Here is a 22,845-nt window from a genome sequence, read left to right as displayed (position 1 = left end):
TTTAAAAAATCCACGTTTGTGGCTCTGAAAGTCCTTGAAAAATATTCTTTAAAAAATCCACGTTTGTGGCTCTGAAAGTCCTTGAAAAATATTCTTTAAAAAATCCACGTTTGTGGCTCTGAAAGTCCTTGAAAAATATTCTTTAAAAAATCCACGTTTGTGGCTCTGAAAGTCCTTGAAAAATATTCTTTAAAAAATCCACGTTTGTGGCTCTGAAAGTCCTTGAAAAATATTCTTTAAAAAATCCACGTTTGTGGCTCTGAAAGTCCTTGAAAAATATTCTTTAAAAAATCCACGTTTGTGGCTCTGAAAGTCCTTGAAAAATATTCTTTAAAAAATCCACGTTTGTGGCTCTGAAAGTCCTTGAAAAATATTCTTTAAAAAATCCACGTTTGTGGCTCTGAAAGTCCTTGAAAAATATTCTTTAAAAAATCCACGTTTGTGGCTCTGAAAGTCCTTGAAAAATATTCTTTAAAAAATCCACGTTTGTGGCTCTGAAAGTCCTTGAAAAATATTCTTTAAAAAATCCACGTTTGTGGCTCTGAAAGTCCTTGAAAAATATTCTTTAAAAAATCCACGTTTGTGGCTCTGAAAGTCCTTGAAAAATATTCTTTAAAAAATCCACGTTTGTGGCTCTGAAAGTCCTTGAAAAATATTCTTTAAAAAATCCACGTTTGTGGCTCTGAAAGTCCTTGAAAAATATTCTTTAAAAAATCCACGTTTGTGGCTCTGAAAGTCCTTGAAAAATATTCTTTAAAAAATCCACGTTTGTGGCTCTGAAAGTCCTTGAAAAATATTCTTTAAAAAATCCACGTTTGTGGCTCTGAAAGTCCTTGAAAAATATTCTTTAAAAAATCCACGTTTGTGGCTCTGAAAGTCCTTGAAAAATATTCTTTAAAAAATCCACGTTTGTGGCTCTGAAAGTCCTTGAAAAATATTCTTTAAAAAATCCACGTTTGTGGCTCTGAAAGTCCTTGAAAAATATTCTTTAAAAAATCCACGTTTGTGGCTCTGAAAGTCCTTGAAAAATATTCTTTAAAAAATCCACGTTTGTGGCTCTGAAAGTCCTTGAAAAATATTCTTTAAAAAATCCACGTTTGTGGCTCTGAAAGTCCTTGAAAAATATTCTTTAAAAAATCCACGTTTGTGGCTCTGAAAGTCCTTGAAAAATATTCTTTAAAAAATCCACGTTTGTGGCTCTGAAAGTCCTTGAAAAATATTCTTTAAAAAATCCACGTTTGTGGCTCTGAAAGTCCTTGAAAAATATTCTTTAAAAAATCCACGTTTGTGGCTCTGAAAGTCCTTGAAAAATATTCTTTAAAAAATCCACGTTTGTGGCTCTGAAAGTCCTTGAAAAATATTCTTTAAAAAATCCACGTTTGTGGCTCTGAAAGTCCTTGAAAAATATTCTTTAAAAAATCCACGTTTGTGGCTCTGAAAGTCCTTGAAAAATATTCTTAAAAAAATCCACGTTTGTGGCTCTGAAAGTCCTTGAAAAATATTCTTTAAAAAATCCACGTTTGTGGCTCTGAAAGTCCTTGAAAAATATTCTTTAAAAAATCCACGTTTGTGGCTTTGAAAGTCCTTGAAAAATATTCTTTAAAAAATCCACGTTTGTGGCTCTGAAAGTCCTTGAAAAATATTCTTTAAAAAATCCACGTTTGTGGCTCTGAAAGTCCTTGAAAAATATTCTTTAAAAAATCCACGTTTGTGGCTCTGAAAGTCCTTGAAAAATATTCTTTAAAAAATCCACGTTTGTGGCTCTGAAAGTCCTTGAAAAATATTCTTTAAAAAATCCACGTTTGTGGCTCTGAAAGTCCTTGAAAAATATTCTTTAAAAAATCCACGTTTGTGGCTCTGAAAGTCCTTGAAAAATATTCTTTAAAAAATCCACGTTTGTGGCTCTGAAAGTCCTTGAAAAATATTCTTTAAAAAATCCACGTTTGTGGCTCTGAAAGTCCTTGAAAAATATTCTTTAAAAAATCCACGTTTGTGGCTCTGAAAGTCCTTGAAAAATATTCTTTAAAAAATCCACGTTTGTGGCTCTGAAAGTCCTTGAAAAATATTCTTTAAAAAATCCACGTTTGTGGCTCTGAAAGTCCTTGAAAAATATTCTTTAAAAAATCCACGTTTGTGGCTCTGAAAGTCCTTGAAAAATATTCTTTAAAAAATCCACGTTTGTGGCTCTGAAAGTCCTTGAAAAATATTCTTTAAAAAATCCACGTTTGTGGCTCTGAAAGTCCTTGAAAAATATTCTTTAAAAAATCCACGTTTGTGGCTCTGAAAGTCCTTGAAAAATATTCTTTAAAAAATCCACGTTTGTGGCTCTGAAAGTCCTTGAAAAATATTCTTTAAAAAATCCACGTTTGTGGCTCTGAAAGTCCTTGAAAAATATTCTTTAAAAAATCCACGTTTGTGGCTCTGAAAGTCCTTGAAAAATATTCTTTAAAAAATCCACGTTTGTGGCTCTGAAAGTCCTTGAAAAATATTCTTTAAAAAATCCACGTTTGTGGCTCTGAAAGTCCTTGAAAAATATTCTTTAAAAAATCCACGTTTGTGGCTCTGAAAGTCCTTGAAAAATATTCTTTAAAAAATCCACGTTTGTGGCTCTGAAAGTCCTTGAAAAATATTCTTTAAAAAATCCACGTTTGTGGCTCTGAAAGTCCTTGAAAAATATTCTTTAAAAAATCCACGTTTGTGGCTCTGAAAGTCCTTGAAAAATATTCTTTAAAAAATCCACGTTTGTGGCTCTGAAAGTCCTTGAAAAATATTCTTTAAAAAATCCACGTTTGTGGCTCTGAAAGTCCTTGAAAAATATTCTTTAAAAAATCCACGTTTGTGGCTCTGAAAGTCCTTGAAAAATATTCTTTAAAAAATCCACGTTTGTGGCTCTGAAAGTCCTTGAAAAATATTCTTTAAAAAATCCACGTTTGTGGCTCTGAAAGTCCTTGAAAAATATTCTTTAAAAAATCCACGTTTGTGGCTCTGAAAGTCCTTGAAAAATATTCTTTAAAAAATCCACGTTTGTGGCTCTGAAAGTCCTTGAAAAATATTCTTTAATAAATGCACGTTTGTGGCTCTGAAAGTCCTTGAAAAATATTCTTTAAAAAATCCACGTTTGTGGCTCTGAAAGTCCTTGAAAAATATTCTTTAATAAATGCACGTTTGTGGCTCTGAAAGTCCTTGAAAAATATTCTTTAAAAAATCCACGTTTGTGGCTCTGAAAGTCCTTGAAAAATATTCTTTAAAAAATCCACGTTTGTGGCTCTGAAAGTCCTTGAAAAATATTCTTTAAAAAATCCACGTTTGTGGCTCTGAAAGTCCTTGAAAAATATTCTTTAAAAAATCCACGTTTGTGGCTCTGAAAGTCCTTGAAAAATATTCTTTAAAAAATCCACGTTTGTGGCTCTGAAAGTCCTTGAAAAATATTCTTTAAAAAATCCACGTTTGTGGCTCTGAAAGTCCTTGAAAAATATTCTTTAAAAAATCCACGTTTGTGGCTCTGAAAGTCCTTGAAAAATATTCTTTAAAAAATCCACGTTTGTGGCTCTGAAAGTCCTTGAAAAATATTCTTTAAAAAATCCACGTTTGTGGCTCTGAAAGTCCTTAAAAAATATTCTTTAAAAAATCCACGTTTGTGGCTCTGAAAGTCCTTGAAAAATATTCTTTAAAAAATCCACGTTTAAAAAATCCACGTTTGTGGCTCTGAAAGTCCTTGAAAAATATTCTTTAAAAAATCCACGTTTAAAAAATCCACGTTTGTGGCTCTGAAAGTCCTTGAAAAATATTCTTTAAAAAATCCACGTTTAAAAAATCCACGTTTGTGGCTCTGAAAGTCCTTGAAAAATATTCTTTAAAAAATCCACGTTTAAAAAATCCACGTTTGTGGCTCTGAAAGTCCTTGAAAAATATTCTTTAAAAAATCCACGTTTGTGGCTCTGAAAGTCCTTGAAAAATATTCTTTAAAAAATCCACGTTTGTGGCTCTGAAAGTCCTTGAAAAATATTCTTTAAAAAATCCACGTTTGTGGCTCTGAAAGTCCTTGAAAAATATTCTTTAAAAAATCCACGTTTGTGGCTCTGAAAGTCCTTGAAAAATATTCTTTAAAAAATCCACGTTTGTGGCTCTGAAAGTCCTTGAAAAATATTCTTTAAAAAATCCACGTTTGTGGCTCTGAAAGTCCTTGAAAAATATTCTTTAAAAAATCAACGTTTGTGGCTCTGAAAGTCCTTGAAAAATATTCTTTAAAAAATCCACGTTTGTGGCTCTGAAAGTCCTTGAAAAATATTCTTTAAAAAATCCACGTTTGTGGCTCTGAAAGTCCTTGAAAAATATTCTTTAAAAAATCCACGTTTGTGGCTCTGAAAGTCCTTGAAAAATATTCTTTAAAAAATCCACGTTTGTAGCTCTGCTAGTCCTTGAAAAATATTCTTTAAAAATCCACATTTTTATTTTTCCAGTACCTTTAAGTGGAGACTCAATGGTGGTTTTGAATTAATACAGGACCTTACTCTACCAGCCGTTAGTGTGGTAAATGTTATTGGCTCCAAAGAGAAATATCTCATTACCGGAAAATCCATCAAACCACAGACGAAGGTAAGTAGTGTTTTCCGATATCTAAAGGCAAATTGTTGCAGATAAGTTTTTCTTCTTTTTCCTTAGACCATCCTTAACATTTATGAACTCGATCAAGCCTCTCTACATCTAATGAATAAACAAACCTTAATGGTGGATTCGGCCATTGTTCATAGCGCAACATTCCAGAAACATAACCTAATTGTGGCCTGTTCGAAGAAAAGCCCATCATGCAAGTCATATGTACAGAACACAAATGGAGAATTTCAAATGCTTCAGCAGAAGATTCCTCAGCAGTTAGCCTTTGATTACTTTAAGGCTAAAGAGGAATTCATTATGGCTTCACAACAAAATCGTGTTATGATATTTACCGATCATTATTTGGACTGTTATGGAAGTTTCACCTCCGATTTATGGACCATAACGGGATTGATGGCTTATCCAGGCCCACGTGGAGAAACGTATGTTCTATTGCTCTTGAAGACACCATTTAAGCTACTAATACGTACTGTGGAAATGGAATTGGGTGCAAAGTACAGGGTGACCAGGGCATCATCTGACGGGGGTGAGTGAGAAACAGGAAATCCGTTTGAAATCTGTCATTTTTATTAATTTCCTTCTATCAGATGATGACCATAAACAGTTCTTGATATCCATGGCTGAACAGTTAAGAAGTTTCCTTCCGGAACGCAAAGTAGATCCTATTAAAGATTTCTTTAATCCACGACGAAGAACAAAAACAACAGCAAGGCCTAATATTTTACAACGATTTACGGACATATTTTCACCATCGAGAAGAGAAGAAGAAGAGGAAACGCCATCGAATCCTCTAACGGAACTATATAATCGTTTCATGCAAGCAAGGCAACCTCAACCCAGGGAGGAGGAGCAAAGTGGTGGCAGTTACATAACACAGTTATTGAATCGTTTCACGGCAGTAAGAGAACCTCCTGAACCGAGGCAGGAGGAAAGTAGCGGTAGTGGTTCAATAACCAATATTATCCGACAAATGATGGGTGTGATTCAGCAGCAACCACAAACAAATCAAAAAGAGGAGCCGCAATTTTCAGTAAGTTCCTTAAGTAATGTTTTCTATTCATTGAGCGATGCAATCAGACCCAAACGAGAAGTGAAACTGGCAGGACCCGTCACTCTGAACTCTGGGAAGGTAAAGAGAATAAAAATTCTAAATCAAAAGTTAAGAAGTCCCCAGGAAATATTGGCAAAGGTTAAGGAACTAAAAACTAAATATTTACTGGGGTATAGTGAAATCTTAAGGAAAGAACGTTCCGATGAGAAAGGACCATTGTCATTAACTTTAAATGTGGACAAGCAAATTCGTGTTAAAAAAGTGAAAGCTGAAAATCTAATTTACTCAAAAGAAGTTATCAAAGGTAAAAACTTTCCCCAATCACTTGAAACTGTTTTCTCACAACGTTTTTTTCTTTTTCAACCTTCCAGGTTTTCTCCTGAACCAAACATCCCGCCAACTAGTTATTGAACCGAAAATCAAAACCCAGCTACTAAATGCCACCGAAATTGTAGAACCATCAAATGTTAGAGCCACAAGACAATTTGTTCCCGATTTATATTATGGTTTAACTCCTTCGATACGTGCTAAACATTTACACGTCACAGCAATTAATGATCTACCTTGGGAGGATTTTTATGAATCGTTATTTTTAAAGCAACGTGATACCACGATTTATGGTCGTTTGATTATCCAATCTTCAATGGTCGAGGTCCAACATTTGAAAACCACAATGCTGAATCATTTAATTGTGGATAATCTATTCAATATGCGGCAGCCACAAGTGGTCAATTCTCAACTATCAATATCGAGATTTTTTGTTCGTGAACTGGAAGCTGAAACCGTTAATGGCTTGAAATTTGAAGATGATATTGTCTTTAGTGGAAGAAATGCTTATGTTGAAAGTAAGTTTACTACTTTTCAAAACTTTTTGCTTCACAAAATCTGGAGATTATCTACACCACTTGCTATGTGGGGAGGGTATTATAAGTTTGATTTTGACTCCAAAGTTTGTAACACATTGAAATAATAGACGAAGACCAACATTTATGTATACCAAAATTAAGATATCGACGCGCTGAGTCGATGTGGCTATGTGTGTCCGTCTGTCCACCTAAACCTTGTAATCACGGTAGCAATCTTGATCGGACTGTCGGAGATGGAGCTCCCAAAGAATAAGAAACTATTGATCTTGGTGATGGTAGGATATTATTAAGGTTTCGGAATGAGCAAAACATTTCTCAGCTTCTATTAGGGTATTTTGAAAGAAAGGCCTGGCAATGAAAGTAGGAAATCTCACCTTTACAATGATGCAAAGTCGGGTGGGGTAGTTGGTCAAACAAAGGGGATGTCGCAATAGACACTAATCTATCCCAATTTTCATTTTTTTTGGATTTTACTTGTAATGACGGGGTGCCACCTTGGTGCAATGATAAGACCAGGCCAGTCAACATCACATTTTGTACGGTGGCTAAAATATCCCTCAGCGTAATGTTGATGACAGTTTTTCAAGTGGCTTTATAATCGACTAAATGATGCTAAGTGCCGATCGGCACCTCTTGGGTCTTCCCCAGGAGTGGCCTCAAGGTAAATATCTGGTCAATGGTAGATTTACTCGATTCGTTCGAGTATTTACTCCTGAATGAAAAATCGAACTATGAAAACATATTCGCGTCACCAACCGTACATTTAGGCCGCCATCAGACCATCTGCTTTTTCACATGTATGACATCAGCTGTTCTGTATATTAGTACATATACCCAAAGTGACAACATACATGTGAAAAAGCAGATGGTCTGATGGCCGCCTTACTAAGGTAGATGCATTAGCAACCTGTTACAACAATAGGTCTGTCTGGTTACCCTAAAACTTGTAAAAATTTGTACCAATTGTTTCTGGAAGTCGTCTGTTAACACAAAAAACCAGCAAAAGAGAGCGAATCGAGAGAGACATTTTGGCAGTTCTTTTACTCAGAGTTTGCAAATTCTTGCTGGGCAAATTTCTTCTAGCAAGCACTTGCAACTCAATCTTACTTACTTAGCTGACCCATTACAGAACATTTGTTCCATAGACCGAACTAAGGAAAGATCACCAATTCTCTTTGTTTTTCGCTTCGCTTTTTGGAATACCGCGCCTTTTCATTTCTTCATCCACTTGTATGCTGTGGCAGTGGAGGCCGCCATATGGCATGTATTCATACACCTTTTTAGCGATGATGTCATCGTTCATTCTAATGATATGACCTAGCCAACGCAATTGTTGCATCTCGATACGTTTAACTATATTCATTTCTTTGTATAGCTTATATAGCTCGTGGTTCATACGACGTCGATATTCACCGTCAACGCAAATCGGCCCGTAGATCTTTCGAAGAATTTTCCTCTCAAACACACCAAGCACTGCCTTATCTGCTTGTGCAAGTACCCATGCTTCGGAGCCATACATTACGCTTACGCTATGGACGCTTTGCGCGTCGCCACCATCAATTTGGTCTTTTCGCCGTTTACCGTCAGACCCACTTTCGCAGATTCTACTTTGACCTTCCTAAAGGTATCAGTTACTTCCTTTACTGATCGTCCTATGATGTCTATGTCATCAGCATAAGCAAGTAACATGTGAATATCTTTGATCGGAGGGGACTGTCGAAAGCTGCTTTATAATCGACAAAAAGGTGATATGTGCCGATCTGCATCTCTTGGGTCTTCTCAAGGATTTGCCGCACGGTAAATATCTGGTCAATGGTGGACTTGCCAGGTCTAAAGCCACATTGGTATGGTCCAATTATTTCGTTGACCATTGGCTTTAGTCGTTCGCACAATATCCCTGACACTATCTTATAGACAATAGGGAGAAGAGCATACGGTCTTATCTCATTTCTTGTGGACGGGACACAGGATGCTCAGGTTCCAATCGTCGGGTACGCGTTCCTCCTGCCAGATGGTGCTAACTAGCTGATGCATACACCTTATCATCCCGTCGCCTCCGGTTTTAAACAGCTCGGCTGGTAAGCCATCGGCTGCTGCTGCTTTATTATTCTTCAGCTGTTTTGCTGTTTTTACCTCATCTTGGCCGGGTGGTATATATTCTATACCATCTTCTGGGATTGGATCTGTGGTATCATCGTCTTCGCTACTATTGGATACCAGCAGATTGGAGAAATGTTCCTTCCATATCCTGAGCACGCTATCTGTATCTGTTACCAGATTACCTTGCTGGTCTCTACAGGAGGATGTACCTGTACCGAAGCCATCTGTTTGATGTTTCACTCTTTGGTAGAATTTTCGGACTTCATTCTGGCTCCTGTACATCTCGATTTTTTCACACTCCCGCTATTCCATTTCTCTCTTTTTCTTGCGGAAAAGACGTTTCTTTTCTCTCCTTTTCTCCCGATATCTTTCTCGTGCGCTACGCGTTGCTACTGATTGTAAAATAGCTCTATATGCCGCATTTTTCTCTTCGGTAGCAACACGACACTCCTGGTCATACCATGAATTCCTTTGTGGAGGTCTCTGGAATCCAAGTATGGATTTTGCGGCTGTTTGCATGGAGTGGACAATATTTTGCCATTGTGTAGTTATGTTATCGGGACAAGGAGTGCTCTCATTAAGCAATCGGGCTAGTTGAGTGGAATATGCTGTGGCTTTCTGTTGTGTTTGCAGCCTATCGATGTCCAACTTCCGCGTTGTGTCTGTTCGTGCTTTATTTGCAACGTTTAGACGGGTACGTACCTTTGCTGCAACAAGGTAGTGGTCCGAATCAATGTTTGCGCCTCGGAACGATCGTACATCCAACACGCTCAATGACTGTTTTCCATCTATCACAACATGATCAATTTGATTACTTGTTCTTTGATCTGGAGACAGCCAGGTGCCCTTATGAATATCGAGATGATTAAATCTGGTGCTGCTAACTACCATGTTTTTTGCAGCTCATATCATTGTCAGATATTTCACTGTGAAGACTGAATTTCCCGACTGTTGGGCCAAAGATATTCTCCTTTCCAATTTTGGCATTAAAACCGCCTAGAATGACTTTAATGTCATGGGCAGGGCAACGGTCATATGTTTCTTCTAAGCGCTCGTAAAATATATCTTTGGTCTGTTCGTCCTTTTCTTCAGTGCGAGCATGAGCGCAAATAAAGCTGATGTTGAAGAATTTTGCTTTTATTCGAATTGCAGCAAGTCTTTCATTCACTGGGGTGAAGCTGGATACCAGATGTTTTAGCCTCCGACTAACTACGAATCCGCAACCGAAGTCATGCTTCACGTCATGGCAGCTATAATACAGTGCGTCACCTTTAGGTGTTGTTGTGACGCCTTTCCCAATCCATCGTATTTTCTTATGGCAGTAATATCGGCCTTGTACTTTTCAAGTACGTCTGCTAATGCGAAGACTGCACCTTCTGCAGATCATGGCCCTTGAAACGTTTGCGGGGTTCGTCAATTTTAGAGGGGTTTGTTTTTCTTTTCTTTCGTTTTTTCATAGTAGGCTGTTTTTTCTAGGGGAGGGTTACTAATCCGACGTCCAAACCCAAGTTTTTAACGTTCTTATGGGTCAACGCGCGGCACATGTTAGCTCACTACCTTTAGTGGTGTTAAAGGCAGCTCCCCAGGTGACACCACGGGGAGGTCAGTGTCCACTTGAGATGAAAGAGGGACCCATGGCAGAACTACCAGGTAGTGGTATCACACCAGCTGATCGAATATGAAAAGTCAAATCCCTCTATAAAAAAATATTTTTGTTGTAATGTCCCCAACAACATAAAGAAAGTTTTGACATAACATATTCAAAATTTTACGATGCCACTACCTGGGTAATTGTGCCATGGAGGGACCAAGATAAATCCTGGGCTTTGCCATTTTAAAACCGGTCAGGACCGTTCCTTGGTATCTTCCATCCCCTACGTCACCCAACTCAATCAGCTGTTTTTAATTATTCGGTGATTTATGTTTGTGAAAATTAAAAAAAACAGTTTTATTGTGGAAATAGCACGCCAAATTGTATTGTTTTTTCGGAGAACAAAGTTACAAAGTGGAAAAATTCCTTTTCTGGGTCATTTTCTTCTTTATTTTTAATAAAATACCGTTTTTGGGTCATTTTCTTCTTTATTGCTTGCTGGGAAGGTGTCTGCTTAGTCCCGGTCCACACTAGCGTGAATTTCATTAAAAAATTTCATGAAATTAGGCGTTCTTAAATCGAATTACCCACTACAGAAATTTTTTGATTTTACTCTACTATGGAAGTCGATCTAGAGACGCATAATTTCATGCCATTTTTTCAATGAAATCATTCTAGTGTGGACCGGGACTTACATTTTACAATTTTCTTGCAAACGAGAATAAAAACTCCTTACTCTCTGAGAAAGTTCTTGCTGGACAAGTAACCAGACAGACCTAATATGTGTGTTCGTTTACTCAAAATTTGTAAAAATTGTTACTGGATGTTTTTCGTTTATTTTACAGTACAATGCAAAAGACCTTAGTTGATTACATGAAGTTACTGGACTTGTACAAATTGTTGAGTATATGAACACACCTAATAGGTCTGTACGATAACATTCCCAGCAATAATTACTCAGCAAGTTCCAGCAACTCTCCCAGTGAATTTTACTCTCTCAAGATTTGCAGAAAGTTATCGAACAACATTTTGTAAGAACTTGCAAGAAAGTCAGCTGTTTCCGAAAATGTATGAAAATTGTTTTTGTTTTTTAGTTATTTAAAACCAAATGGAACAAAAACATAAACTTTATAATTGCATTTTACTTATTGTGAAATTTCCTTGGTCAAAAATGTTAACATTTAAAGTTGTTTACATTGAACAGCTGATAAATAGTCAGCTGACCAAACTTACAAATTTTTACGGGGCAAATTTTCCCAGCAAAAATTTGCAAGCTCTCAGTCACAGAACTGAGAACAATTTTGTTATCGAACAGCGTTCAGTAAAAATTTGTACAAATTTTTGGGTTATCTTACTGACCTAATATCAAAAAGTTTTAAAAAATAAATAATTCGTACATTTTTCTAGCACAACTTCATTCCAAAATTATTATCCAAAGTATTGTTCAACGATTTCAGTCCATATTTACATTAGGCAATTTTCCTCGTGGCAATTGTCAGTTTGCTGGAGAGAGAGGTGAGGTATATGGTAACCCTTTGCCTCTCAACACCCTCTCTCATCTACAAACTGACAATTGCCACAAGGAAAATTGCCTAATGTAAGTATGGACTAAGGTATGTGCATGAATTACTACAACTAATTCTTTGGTCGATTTATTGCTGTCTTTAGCTCATCCTGGCTGAGAGTTATACACTCAGCACCACCTTCTGGTATTGGATCTGTGGTATCTTCGCCGTCTTTGTTAGTATTGGGCGCCAACAGTTTAGAAACTGTTCTTTCTCTGTGCTGCTACATATCTTAATCTGTTGTACGCAAGCCTCCAGTTTGTTCTTTCCCGCATTGGTACAATTTTTGGACTTTATTTTGGCTCCAGTAATGCGTACTCTCCCACGATACTTCTCTTGTGCGCTGCGCGTTGTTACTGATTACAAAATAACGGTATATGTCGCATTCTTCTCTTCGGTAGCAGCACGACACTCCCGGTCATACCATGGGTTTCTTGTTGTTGACTGTATGTTTGTTTTCTTACTTTATCTGGCTCTGGGTCTATCTCCAGTTCTAGGAATGCGGCTGCTTCGATGGGATGTAACCACAGATCTACTGGAGTTAGTTGAGTAGGTTTGGCAGAACAGTTGAAGAGGTGCAGTGTGTTGTACGGGCCTGTGCCGCATGCTGGGCAGATGTTTTGTACTGTGTCATAGATCCTTGCCCTATAGGACTTTAGACGGCTGCACCATCCCGAGCGTACTTGTGCCAAAACTACCCTAGTTTGTGTGGCAGTTGACGCTCCCGAGCCAGTATTGCAACGAAAGCATGCCATTGTGTTGTCATTGTCTCCTCATGTAGATGGTCCACTGAAGAGATGAGCAGGCACCCTGTTCTCAGGGTTCTCAGGCGGCATTTTGACAGGTTTGGATATTTTTCCATCGAGTTGCAATTATATTCGGGGAACACATTGGCTCCGAATATCTCACCACAAATCGACGTATGTGTGGTCGACAAGGTTTCTTTATCTGCACCCCAAGTGCTGCCGACTAGGGACTTGAACACCTTATTCCGACATCTCAGCTTGTAGCAAATAGCTATGGGATGCGCGGACGGCGTGAACATGCTGAGGTATATGACTCCTACAATTTGGGGATAGTTTGTGGTCGGAATTGTGCTCCATCGACCATGATATTCAACTTTGTTCTCAACTGTGCCGTCCATATGGTGAACAGAGTGGCCGTAGATTCACAAGCGGATATTTACATATTCCTCGCGTGGAAAAACGTGGTAATATCGGTCAAATAGAAGTTCAGCCTTTCACAAATGACATCAGGGAAGGTGCCCGACCCCAATATCGTACAATCGTCCGCATACGTTACGATCTCAATGCTGTCTGGAGGCGGTGGAATAGAGGACATGTAGAGGATAAACATTACCTAGATATCACCTCACCTTGGGCAACTACCTGTTCATTCTACGGGGCTTGGGCTTCTTGTTCCTGAATTCACATACGACTGGTGTCCACACAATGGGCTCAAACAACGTGGATGCTTGACAGTATCAAATACTTTAGATAAGTTGAGAGCCACCGTTACTGTTCTATTGCACGGCTTGCTCTGTTTGAGTCCTCGAGTAATATGTGTGGAGATGGCGTGCTGCGCTGTTGTCTTGTTGTGCGAAGATATTTCTGATGATAGGGAGGAGCAAAGCCTCAATAGTCTTTGATATGGGCGAGAAAAACGTCCTGTACGATTCACCTTTGCTGGTATCCTTGTCTGGTTTCAGTAGCTTGACCACCCTGCTCACTTTCCTGACTTGGGGAACGATGTGGGTTGCTAGCGATAGGTTGAGAGATACTCGACCCCCGGTGCATCCAGCATTAGCATAGAGATTCCATCAGGGCCCAATGCGTCGGATGATTTAGCGTTCTTGATGACATTCGCAACATCATCCCTTGTACATTGTGGTGATTCATCCTCAACATGAAGGGATCTAAGGCCACGTAGTACTCTTCACCATGTCACTCCCGGGGTGTTCGAAAAATTAAAAGAACTTGCGCAGCTCTTCGGATCAGTCAGCGTGACGTCGACAAACGTGACTGAGGTTATTTTTTCTATGGTTCGAGCGTTACTTTACCGTTGCCCACAATTCACTTATTCCGGCTCCAATGTGCCAACTCTTCAGATGATTTAACCACTTTTTCCGCTTAGGTTCACCGACCAACCTGTTAACTTCCAGTGTCAGCTCCCTTACTCTGGGGTCACTGAGGTTGGCACGACAAGGCTCATCACACTCGATTGCTAATCTCGTCGTCTCAGCGGGGACATTTGGTCTCACTTTGGGTATTCGGTTCGAGCGAGACTTTACCGTTGCCCACAATTCACTTAATCCGGCTCCAATGTGCCAACTCTTCAGATGTTTTAACCACTTGTTCCGCTTAGGTTCACCGACCAACCTGTTAACTTCCAGTGTCAGCTCCCTTACTCTGGGGTCACTGAGGTTGGTACGACGAGGCTCATCACACTCGATTGCTAATCTCGTCGTCTCCGCGGAGAAATTTTGTCTCATATTGGATATTCGAGCATCAGGTATATGGCGAACGGTTGATGATGACTCGAAACGTCGTTTCTGCTACCCGAACATTAGAAGGGCTGGGTATATCGCTGATGCGGGATTAGTGAACTCTCTGAAACTAGGCCAATTAGCATTCCCATGATTGATGAAAGTGCGGCGTGATGAAATCGGGCGATCTGCGATCAATTATAGGGAGATAGTCTGACCCATGAGAAACGATGGGTTGCCAGGCGACGTCATTTGTCAGACCAGTTGACACGGCGAACTGTGACACTCTCTGCTAATTCTGGTAAGGGCGTGTTCATTGGCCGTGCAAAAAAAATCTGCAGAGCCAGCGTACACCCCTCTGATCATTGCCAAGGACCGAATACCACTACTAATGATGAACATTACGTCTTCCAAGACCAGACGGTTATGACCTTTCAGAAGGGGGCTAATGTTGGGCCTATAACCTGGCGTACAGCTATTTATCGGCGGGAGGTAAATGTTAAACAGGTCTATCTCGGCAGTTCCACACCTGACTTATACATGTACAGGTAATTAGGATTAGGGTCCAATCTCGCTTGGGCTGTATTGACTAGGAAAGCTAATCCCCCACAAAAACTTCTCTACCGAAAATTGTGGACATAGGTCCACGATTTGTTATGACGTTTTTGGCTACATTTCAGAATAAATTAGCAATAATTTGGCAATTAGGATTTCTAGTGGTCGAATAACGTATCTACCAAAAATTATGGACATAAGTAGTTGTAGCCCACATATAACGGTACATGCCGATTTTCGGTATTTTGAGCACTCCATGTTATTTGACATTTGAGATTACCAGTGTTCAAAAAATTTCTCCACCAAACATTTTCAACATAGGACCATATTTTTGTTTAGCCCCAACATACGGTACCTCCCGATTTCCTGTATTTTTAGAGGTTTGCTAGATTTTTTGACCGAACTACCCGTAATTAGACATTTGAGGCAGTCACAAAACTTTTTCACCAAAAATTGTCAACATAGGTCCATGTTTTGGTACAACCCACATATAACGGTACCTTCCGATTTTATGTATTTTGAGGATTTTAGCAAAATTTTTTGACCGAAGTTCAGGTTATTTGACATTTGAGGTTCCCAGTGTTCAGAAAATTTTCCCACCAAAAATTCTCACCATAGGTCTATGTTGTGGCATTGCCCCCATTCAGCGGTTTCTCCCAATTTTCGGTATTTTGTGAGTTTACATTTTTATCCGAACTAGCTGTAATTTGGTATTTGAGGTTTCTAGAGGTTCCAAAATTATCAATATTGTTTTCACCAAAAACTGTCAATATATATAACTGTACCTCCCGATTTAAAGTGTTTCTACAGTTCGTCTTCGGACGGCTCAGAGAAAAGACGCATAAGTCAAATATGATACTACGCCCACGGACTTTAAAATAATAACCTAAAAAACTTTTGAATTATAAACTGAAAAACTAACAGAAAAAAACAAGGCGTACATACCCTAAATAAATTGTTGTGGAAATGCCGTGACCAAAAAGCCGAAAGGAAAAGGCGACTTTTAAGCACAAAAGAAGTGTTTCTACCGAAATATTTGTAATTTGACATTTGGGTTTCCCAGTGGTCTCAGAACCTCTTCGCCAAAATTGTCAACATAGGTCCAGAGTTTGATGCAGTCCCCATATAAAGGTACCGTCCGATTGAAGATATTTGTAGATACATTTTCCGATCTAATTTAGGTATTTTGGGTATCGGTGGTCGAAAAGTTTCTACACCTGAAAATGTGGACTGGATACGAAACTAAACATTCCATTTTAGTTTAGAATATTTTATGGTGGAGGGTATAAATCATGACATATTGAGCACTGAACACATGTTCTTTAAGTGCATTTTGAGTCTCTCTATTTTTCATTTGTGCCACCTAAGGTAAAAGTAAAGGCGCAGCACGGTGATCCGATTCGAGGTTCACATAAAAGCCTATCCACCTGAAGGAACAAATTATTTTTTTTTGGCCCCCTGAATTTAATTGTGATGTTTATATAATTTTCCTCCGCTATAAATTATTCACTTTTCTCTCTCCTTCTTTACAGCTCCCGTGACCATGCATCATCTCAGCATATCTGGAGATCTAATTGTTGCCGATAAAAAGATCGAACGCCAGAATCCCGATGAAATGGAATTCAAACACTTCTACACAAATAAGGTGATTATAAATGGCACCTTGGTTCTGGGAAATGTGCGACGAGACAAAGAGAACGAAAGTAAAATTATAATTGGCGACGAAGAATTTAGAGAAGAGGATATTAAGGAAAGATACTTATTGCGTAATGAAGAACAGGTAAAAGTGGTTGAGAGACCTTTAAAAAAGAACTTTGATAAAAATTAATGGATATGTTTACCCTAATAGGAATTTAAGTTCCCTGTAATAATTGATAATGCTAAGTTAGTGGCGCCCAATCTGGAGACCCGACATTTAAATGATCACATTACCGAGGAACATATGCTGGTGGATAAGATCAATGCCTCAAAACCCTTGCTGTTGGTGTTTATGAAAGCCGATATACCTGGGGATGTTATATGCCGGGATTATAAATCTAAACTGGCTGAGATCAATGAGAATATTATTAGACCAGGAGATGAGGTTTTGGTGACGGGTAAAAAGCATTTCACTGCTCCCTTGGCAACTGATGAAATGGAAACCGAGTTGCTAAATGAAACACCGGTTGATGATTTGGTATTTAAACCAGAATTAGTGGCACCTATACGATTTCAGGGCCTTAAAGTGTTCGATAAGATAATTGTGAGAAATCCTTGTTTCGTGGAAACGGGTATTGAGGCAATGAATTTAAACAATTTACCCTTGGAAGATTTATTGAATTATGATTATCACATGGATTATATATCGGTTTCATATACCCTGATGGCTTCGAATATTGTTTTCCACAAAATCAATGGCATACCATTTGATGATTTCTTTGCGAAATTAAATGTGGAAAAGGATCAGCTGATATTGCGCAAGGATTTAATTGTTGAGGGTAACGTGTTGTTTGCCGAGCCTTTGGAATTGAAATATATCAATGGTTTACAGTGGGATAGCTATGTGGAGAATTTGGTAAGGAATCATGAATCGGCTGTTATTGAGGGCAAAGTTTGTTTTGCGGGAGATTTAGTAGTCCAAGATGAACTTGTGGCTGCTGAGGTTAATAATTACGTTTTGGAAACTATTTTCAGTAATATTTTGCTTAAAAGTAAGCCTCAGCTTATAACGGGACAATATACTTTCAATCAATTGCAGTTATCGAATTTAGATGTGTTATCGATAAATAGTAGAAAGGTAAAGGATTTTGTGCATTTGTCCCAGGCAGATGGGGAGTTTGTGGGTGATATTGTGGCACCCAAGGTGGTGGTAAGGGGAAATTTGAGAGGTCCTTTAAGGCAGACTTTAAATTTCGATAACATTTCCGCTAACTTGAAGAATATAACCAAGAAATCCTGGCGTAATTTAAAGGTTATGGGGAATCTTAAATGGAATACCTCCAAGGAGGGGGCAATAAATACCGATTATGAACTTTTAAAATATCTGTACAAATATGCCGTGAAATCTAATCAAGATCAGGTGATTAGCGGCAATGTCAAATTAATTTATCCCATTATCGATACGATGAAAACCAGACTCAAGTTTCCCCCAAACATTGATTTGGAATTTATCGATAAAGATGCCTTGGATCGAAATTCCAATAAATCACAAACAATTGAGGCTACCAAGATGTTTCAGCAACCAGTTTTTATGGAACAAGTGGAGCTAAGGAAAGATATAATAAGCGGGGTTGTCAATAATATCGATATTACGGCTTTCAATGCTTCATTGTATCGGGTGTCAAGTAAAATGCCTTTAAAAGGGCCTTTAAAGTTTTTGGAAGCCTTAAATATAGGCCACATGTCTCTGAGGGGTCTATTGAATGGTGTAAATACCTCGGGAATTTATCAAATACAAAACCACAGCATTCTGCCTCCCATTGCAGCTAATCAGCTGTTTCTCGATAACCATTTGAATCTACAAAAAATCAATCACATGGATTTGGAATATTTCCTGGAGCAACGTGTTCCCCTAACCGGGCCAGCATTGGAGGTATTTGGCTTTCTAACATTTGAAAACTTGATTATTGAAAATGCAGTTCTACTACAAAGTATTAATGGCCTACATATCGATAACATGGTTTTTCGCCATTCGCCCCACTTACAAACTATTACGGGCCATAAAACTGTAAGTTCCTATTTGGAGTTGGCTGGGCCAGCCCATGTCATGCATTTGAATGGCAAGGAGCTAATGGAAATTTATCGCAATTCCTTGTTCAACAATCGTAATTATCAATTCGATAATTTAGTTATCGAAAAGGCCAGCTTTGAGAAGGGTTTGAATATTCTAAATTCTGAAATGAGGCAACGATCATTTGATGGTTCTTCCCCGCTGGAAAGCCTAAGTGGAGAGGGAAATTTTATGAAATTTTTAAAAACTATCGATAAAAAGTTGAGTACCAACAGTGGAGATATTTTGTATTTAGATTATGATGTCAGAACACGCATCAAATGGCAGGACTCCAATGCCACGGATAAGGATCGGGTTCAACTCAGAGAAATCTCCAGACTTTCTTGTTGTGAAAAGAAGTTTCTAAAAATTACCCTCCCCCAAAATCGTAAACATGAAATCCTATTGCAAAACATAACCTCTAATCGTTTATCGGCATTCCACGACAATGTGGCTGTGAAGGTGGAAAACTTTTGCAAACTAAAACATGGTAAGGTGAAATCGAAAATTACCATAAGTGCTGCCAAACTTTTTAAGGTGTTTGGTATGAAGCGTTTTGTGGAATCCATACACATTATGGCCACGAAGATGGCAATGCCTCAAGAGGAATTTGTAATCCTTCACGGTTTGGACTTACCAAGTCGTAAACGTAATGAAGTGCGTATTTTTAAAATCGATTATCGCAATGATTCCATCAGCGAGTGGCAGGGTCTAATCACAAATATCGGCGATAAACTTCAGGTGTTTCACACACAAAATCATAGCTGGCTAATAACTAATGGTCTGGTTAACAACCATCCCGCCTTGTCGGTGTATAGCTTCGAGAAAAACTCCCAGAAATTTAAATTCCAACAAATTATCGATGGCGATTATGATATTATCGAAATGTTACAATTCACAATGGGGCATAATTTAACCAATCACCATCATCAGCTAATATTGAGTTGTAGGAAATGTCATAAAATCTATATTTATGAACCTTCCGATAAAGTTTCTGTTGCCTATCAAATATTCCAAATTTTATCCTTAAAATCTCCAATTGCCAAAATATTTACTTTCACAATAAAATCCGATTATTATTTGATGGTTATATTGGATGATTTGGAGAATTCCTATTATCATCTTTATAAGTACTCATATATTCAGGGATGGGTCCATAAAACTTATGGTTTTTATCCAAATCTTCATATGGCAGTACCTTTGGGTGATAATAGTTTAGAGATTGCGGAAAATTCTGATAGTTTGGGTTTAATGATTCTATGCAATTTCGATAATTGTCATTTAGTTAATGCCGTTGTTAGGAGATAGGAGTTTGGTTGTATTTTTAATTTTAATTAATTTAAGATCGAATGTAAACTAAAATTAAATAGTTGTATTTTTTATTGTTATATTTGTAAATATGTATTATTTGTTAATATTGTTTATACCAATAATTGTATAACTATAATAAATCTAATTGTTCACAATCAATCAAAGAAATGTGTAAGCATAATGGTAGATTTACATGAAATGGGTTTTGCGAGGGCTACTATATAAGTTCCTGGCCAAACCTTTATATGGTGACTATTCCAAAACTTAGATTTATGTCCACAATTTTTGGGGCGAAGTTTTCAGAACACTTTAAACTTTTAATGCCAAGTTATAACAAATTCGGTCTGAAAATGTGGCAAAATTATCAAAACCCCAAATTTCAAATAACAGGTAGTTCGGTAAAAAAATGTAGCTAAAATCCGCTAATTACTGAAAATCGGGAGGTACCTTTATATGAGGGCTACACCAAAACATGTACCTATGTCTACGATTTCCGAATTATAGCTAATTCGGTCAGAAAATGTAGCTAAAATCCTTAAAATAGCGTAAAACGGGAGATACCTTTATACCAAAACATGGACATATATTGTTGTTGTTGTAACAGTGTTTTTGTTATGTTTATTTGTTCGTTCCTCTGTTCAATCTGGCTCTGGGTCTAACTCCAGTTCAAGAAAAGTGGCTGCTTCGATGGGATGTAGCCATAGATCCACTGGAGTTAGATGGGTAGGTTTGGCGGGGCAGTTAAAAAGGTGTTGTGTGTCGTGCGGGCCCATGCCGCATACTGGGCAGATGTCTTGCACGGCGCGATCGATTTCCGCCCAATAAGAATTTAGGCGACTGCAATATCCCGAGCGTAGTTGAGCCAAAACTACTCTAGTTTGTAGTGGCAGCTGACGCTCCTCAGCTGCGATAGATGGAGGATGTACTCCGAGTACTTTATTCACACTATAATTGCCTAAGGCCTTGGCAACTGCGTCCGTGTGAATGCTATTCAATCCTGCTTGATATGCTTGTTGATCTAGGGGTTCTCTCCTGTATCGTTGGACCTCTCCCTCTAGAGCATGTATATCCTTCCTGATCTCCCTGAATGGGCCGGGCCTACCCACAAGATGGTGATTGGGATGGCTCACACGATAACATCCAAGCAGGTACTGCAACGAAAGCATCTCATTGTGTTGCTTTACAGGAAGAATTTTTGCCTCCTCATGAAGATGGTCCACTGAAGATTTGAGGAGGCACCCTGTCGCTGTTCTCAGGGCTGCATTTTGGCAAGTTTGAATCTTTTTCCAGTTAGAATCACACAATCTCGGGGACCAGACTGGAGCCGCATAGCTTACCACAGACCGACCTATCGCGTTATATGTGGTCAACAAGGTTTCTTTATCTGCACCCGAAGTGCTGCCGGCCAGGGACTTGAGGACCTTGTTCCTACTTTTCAACTTGTCGCAGATAGCTGTGGCGTGTGACGACGTGAATGTAGTGTCGAATGTGACCCCTAAAATTTTAGGGCAGTTTGTGGTCGGAATTCTGCTACCGTCGACCACGACATTCAACTCACGTCCAAACTGCGCTGACCATGTGGTGAACAGAGTGGCTGTAGATTTTGTGGGGGAAATCTGCATATTCCTCGAATGGAAAAAGGTGGTAAGATCAGTTAAATAGTTGTTCAGTCTCTCACAGATGTCATCAGGATAGGTACCCGACGCCAAGATCGTGCAATCATCCGCATACGTCACGATCTCAATGCCGTCTGGAGGGGGTGGAATACAGGAGAGGTAGAGGTTAAACAGTTCCGGAGATATCACCCCACCTTGGGGAACTCCCTGTTTCACTCTACGGGGTTTGGACTTCTTATTCCTGAATTCCACGTACGACTGGCGTCCACACATATAGTTGACTATCCAACGTTTCAAGCTTGGCCGGAGGGTTGTCTGCTCAATGTCCTCAAACAGCGTGGAGTGCCTGACTGTATCAAAGGCTTTTGATAAGTCAAGAGCCACCATAACTGTTCTATCGCACGGCCGTCTCTGGTTGAGTCCTTTACAGATATATGTGGAATGGCGTGCAGCGCTGTTGTCGTACTGTGCTGCTTACGGAATCCATGTTGATGATCGGCAACTTGATAGCTATTTCTGATACTGGGGAGGATCAAGGCCTCAAGTGTCTTTGCTACGGGCGACAAAAGCGAAATCGGTCTGTACGATTCACTTTTGCTGGCATCCTTGCCTGGCTTCCGTAGTGGGACCACCCTGCCCATTTTCCAGACTTCGGGAACAACGAGGGTGGCTAGCGACAAGTTGAAGACTTTGGTGAGATACTCGACTCCCGGCTCATCCAGCCGCTTCAACATTACCATGGAGATTCCATCAGGGCCCAACGCTTTGGATGATTTAGCGTTCCTGATGGCATTGGCAACATCATCCATTGTAAATTGGACATATATTGGACATTTTTGGTGAAGTAGTTTCGTGACTGCAGGGAACCTCAAAGGTCAAATCTACCTGTAATTCGATTAAAAATGTAGTTGAAAATTCCAAAATACTGAAAATCGGGAGGTACCGTTATATCGGGCCTATACAAAACCATGGAGCTAAACACATGGACATTGAGAAGTTTTTTGTCCACTGGGAACCTCAAATGTAAAATTACGGGGTAGATCAGTCAGAAAATCAGGAGGTACCTTTATATGGAGGCTATACCAAACCATGGAGAAATGTTGAAAAATCGTTTTTGGAGAAGTTTTGTGACCACTAGGAACCTCAAATGGCAAATTACATCGAGTTTGAAGCTATAATCCTCAAAATACCGAAAATCGTGAGGTGCCGTTATATGTGGGCTATACTAAAATCTGAACCTATGTTGACAATTTCTGGTGTAGATGTCTTGTGACCACTGGGAACCTTTAGTGTCAAATTACGGGTAGTTCAATCAAAAATGTACCTAAAATATTCGTAATACC

General features: G+C 38.8%; 1 protein-coding gene across 1 annotated transcript in view; it reads left to right on the top strand.

Annotated features, from left to right (window-relative positions):
- Nucleotides 1–20,009, top strand: part of fs(1)M3 (female sterile (1) M3) — a 29,071-nt gene extending 9,062 nt beyond the window's left edge. The window contains exons 4-9 of the mRNA XM_073966141.1: nt 4,461–4,596; nt 4,663–5,140; nt 5,202–5,969; nt 6,037–6,510; nt 16,360–16,607; nt 16,677–20,009. Coding sequence (XP_073822242.1) covers nt 4,461–4,596; nt 4,663–5,140; nt 5,202–5,969; nt 6,037–6,510; nt 16,360–16,607; nt 16,677–19,883 — 5,311 coding nt within the window. The 3' untranslated portion in view covers nt 19,884–20,009. The remainder of the gene's footprint in view (nt 1–4,460; nt 4,597–4,662; nt 5,141–5,201; nt 5,970–6,036; nt 6,511–16,359; nt 16,608–16,676) is intronic.
- Nucleotides 20,010–22,845: the final 2,836 nt, after the last annotated feature.

This window comes from Musca autumnalis, unplaced genomic scaffold, assembly GCF_047663935.1.
Source record: "Musca autumnalis isolate F117 unplaced genomic scaffold, ASM4766393v1 scaffold_2, whole genome shotgun sequence".
NCBI classification, from domain to species: domain Eukaryota; kingdom Metazoa; phylum Arthropoda; class Insecta; order Diptera; family Muscidae; genus Musca; species Musca autumnalis.
This window is presented reverse-complemented; position numbering and strand designations above follow the sequence as displayed.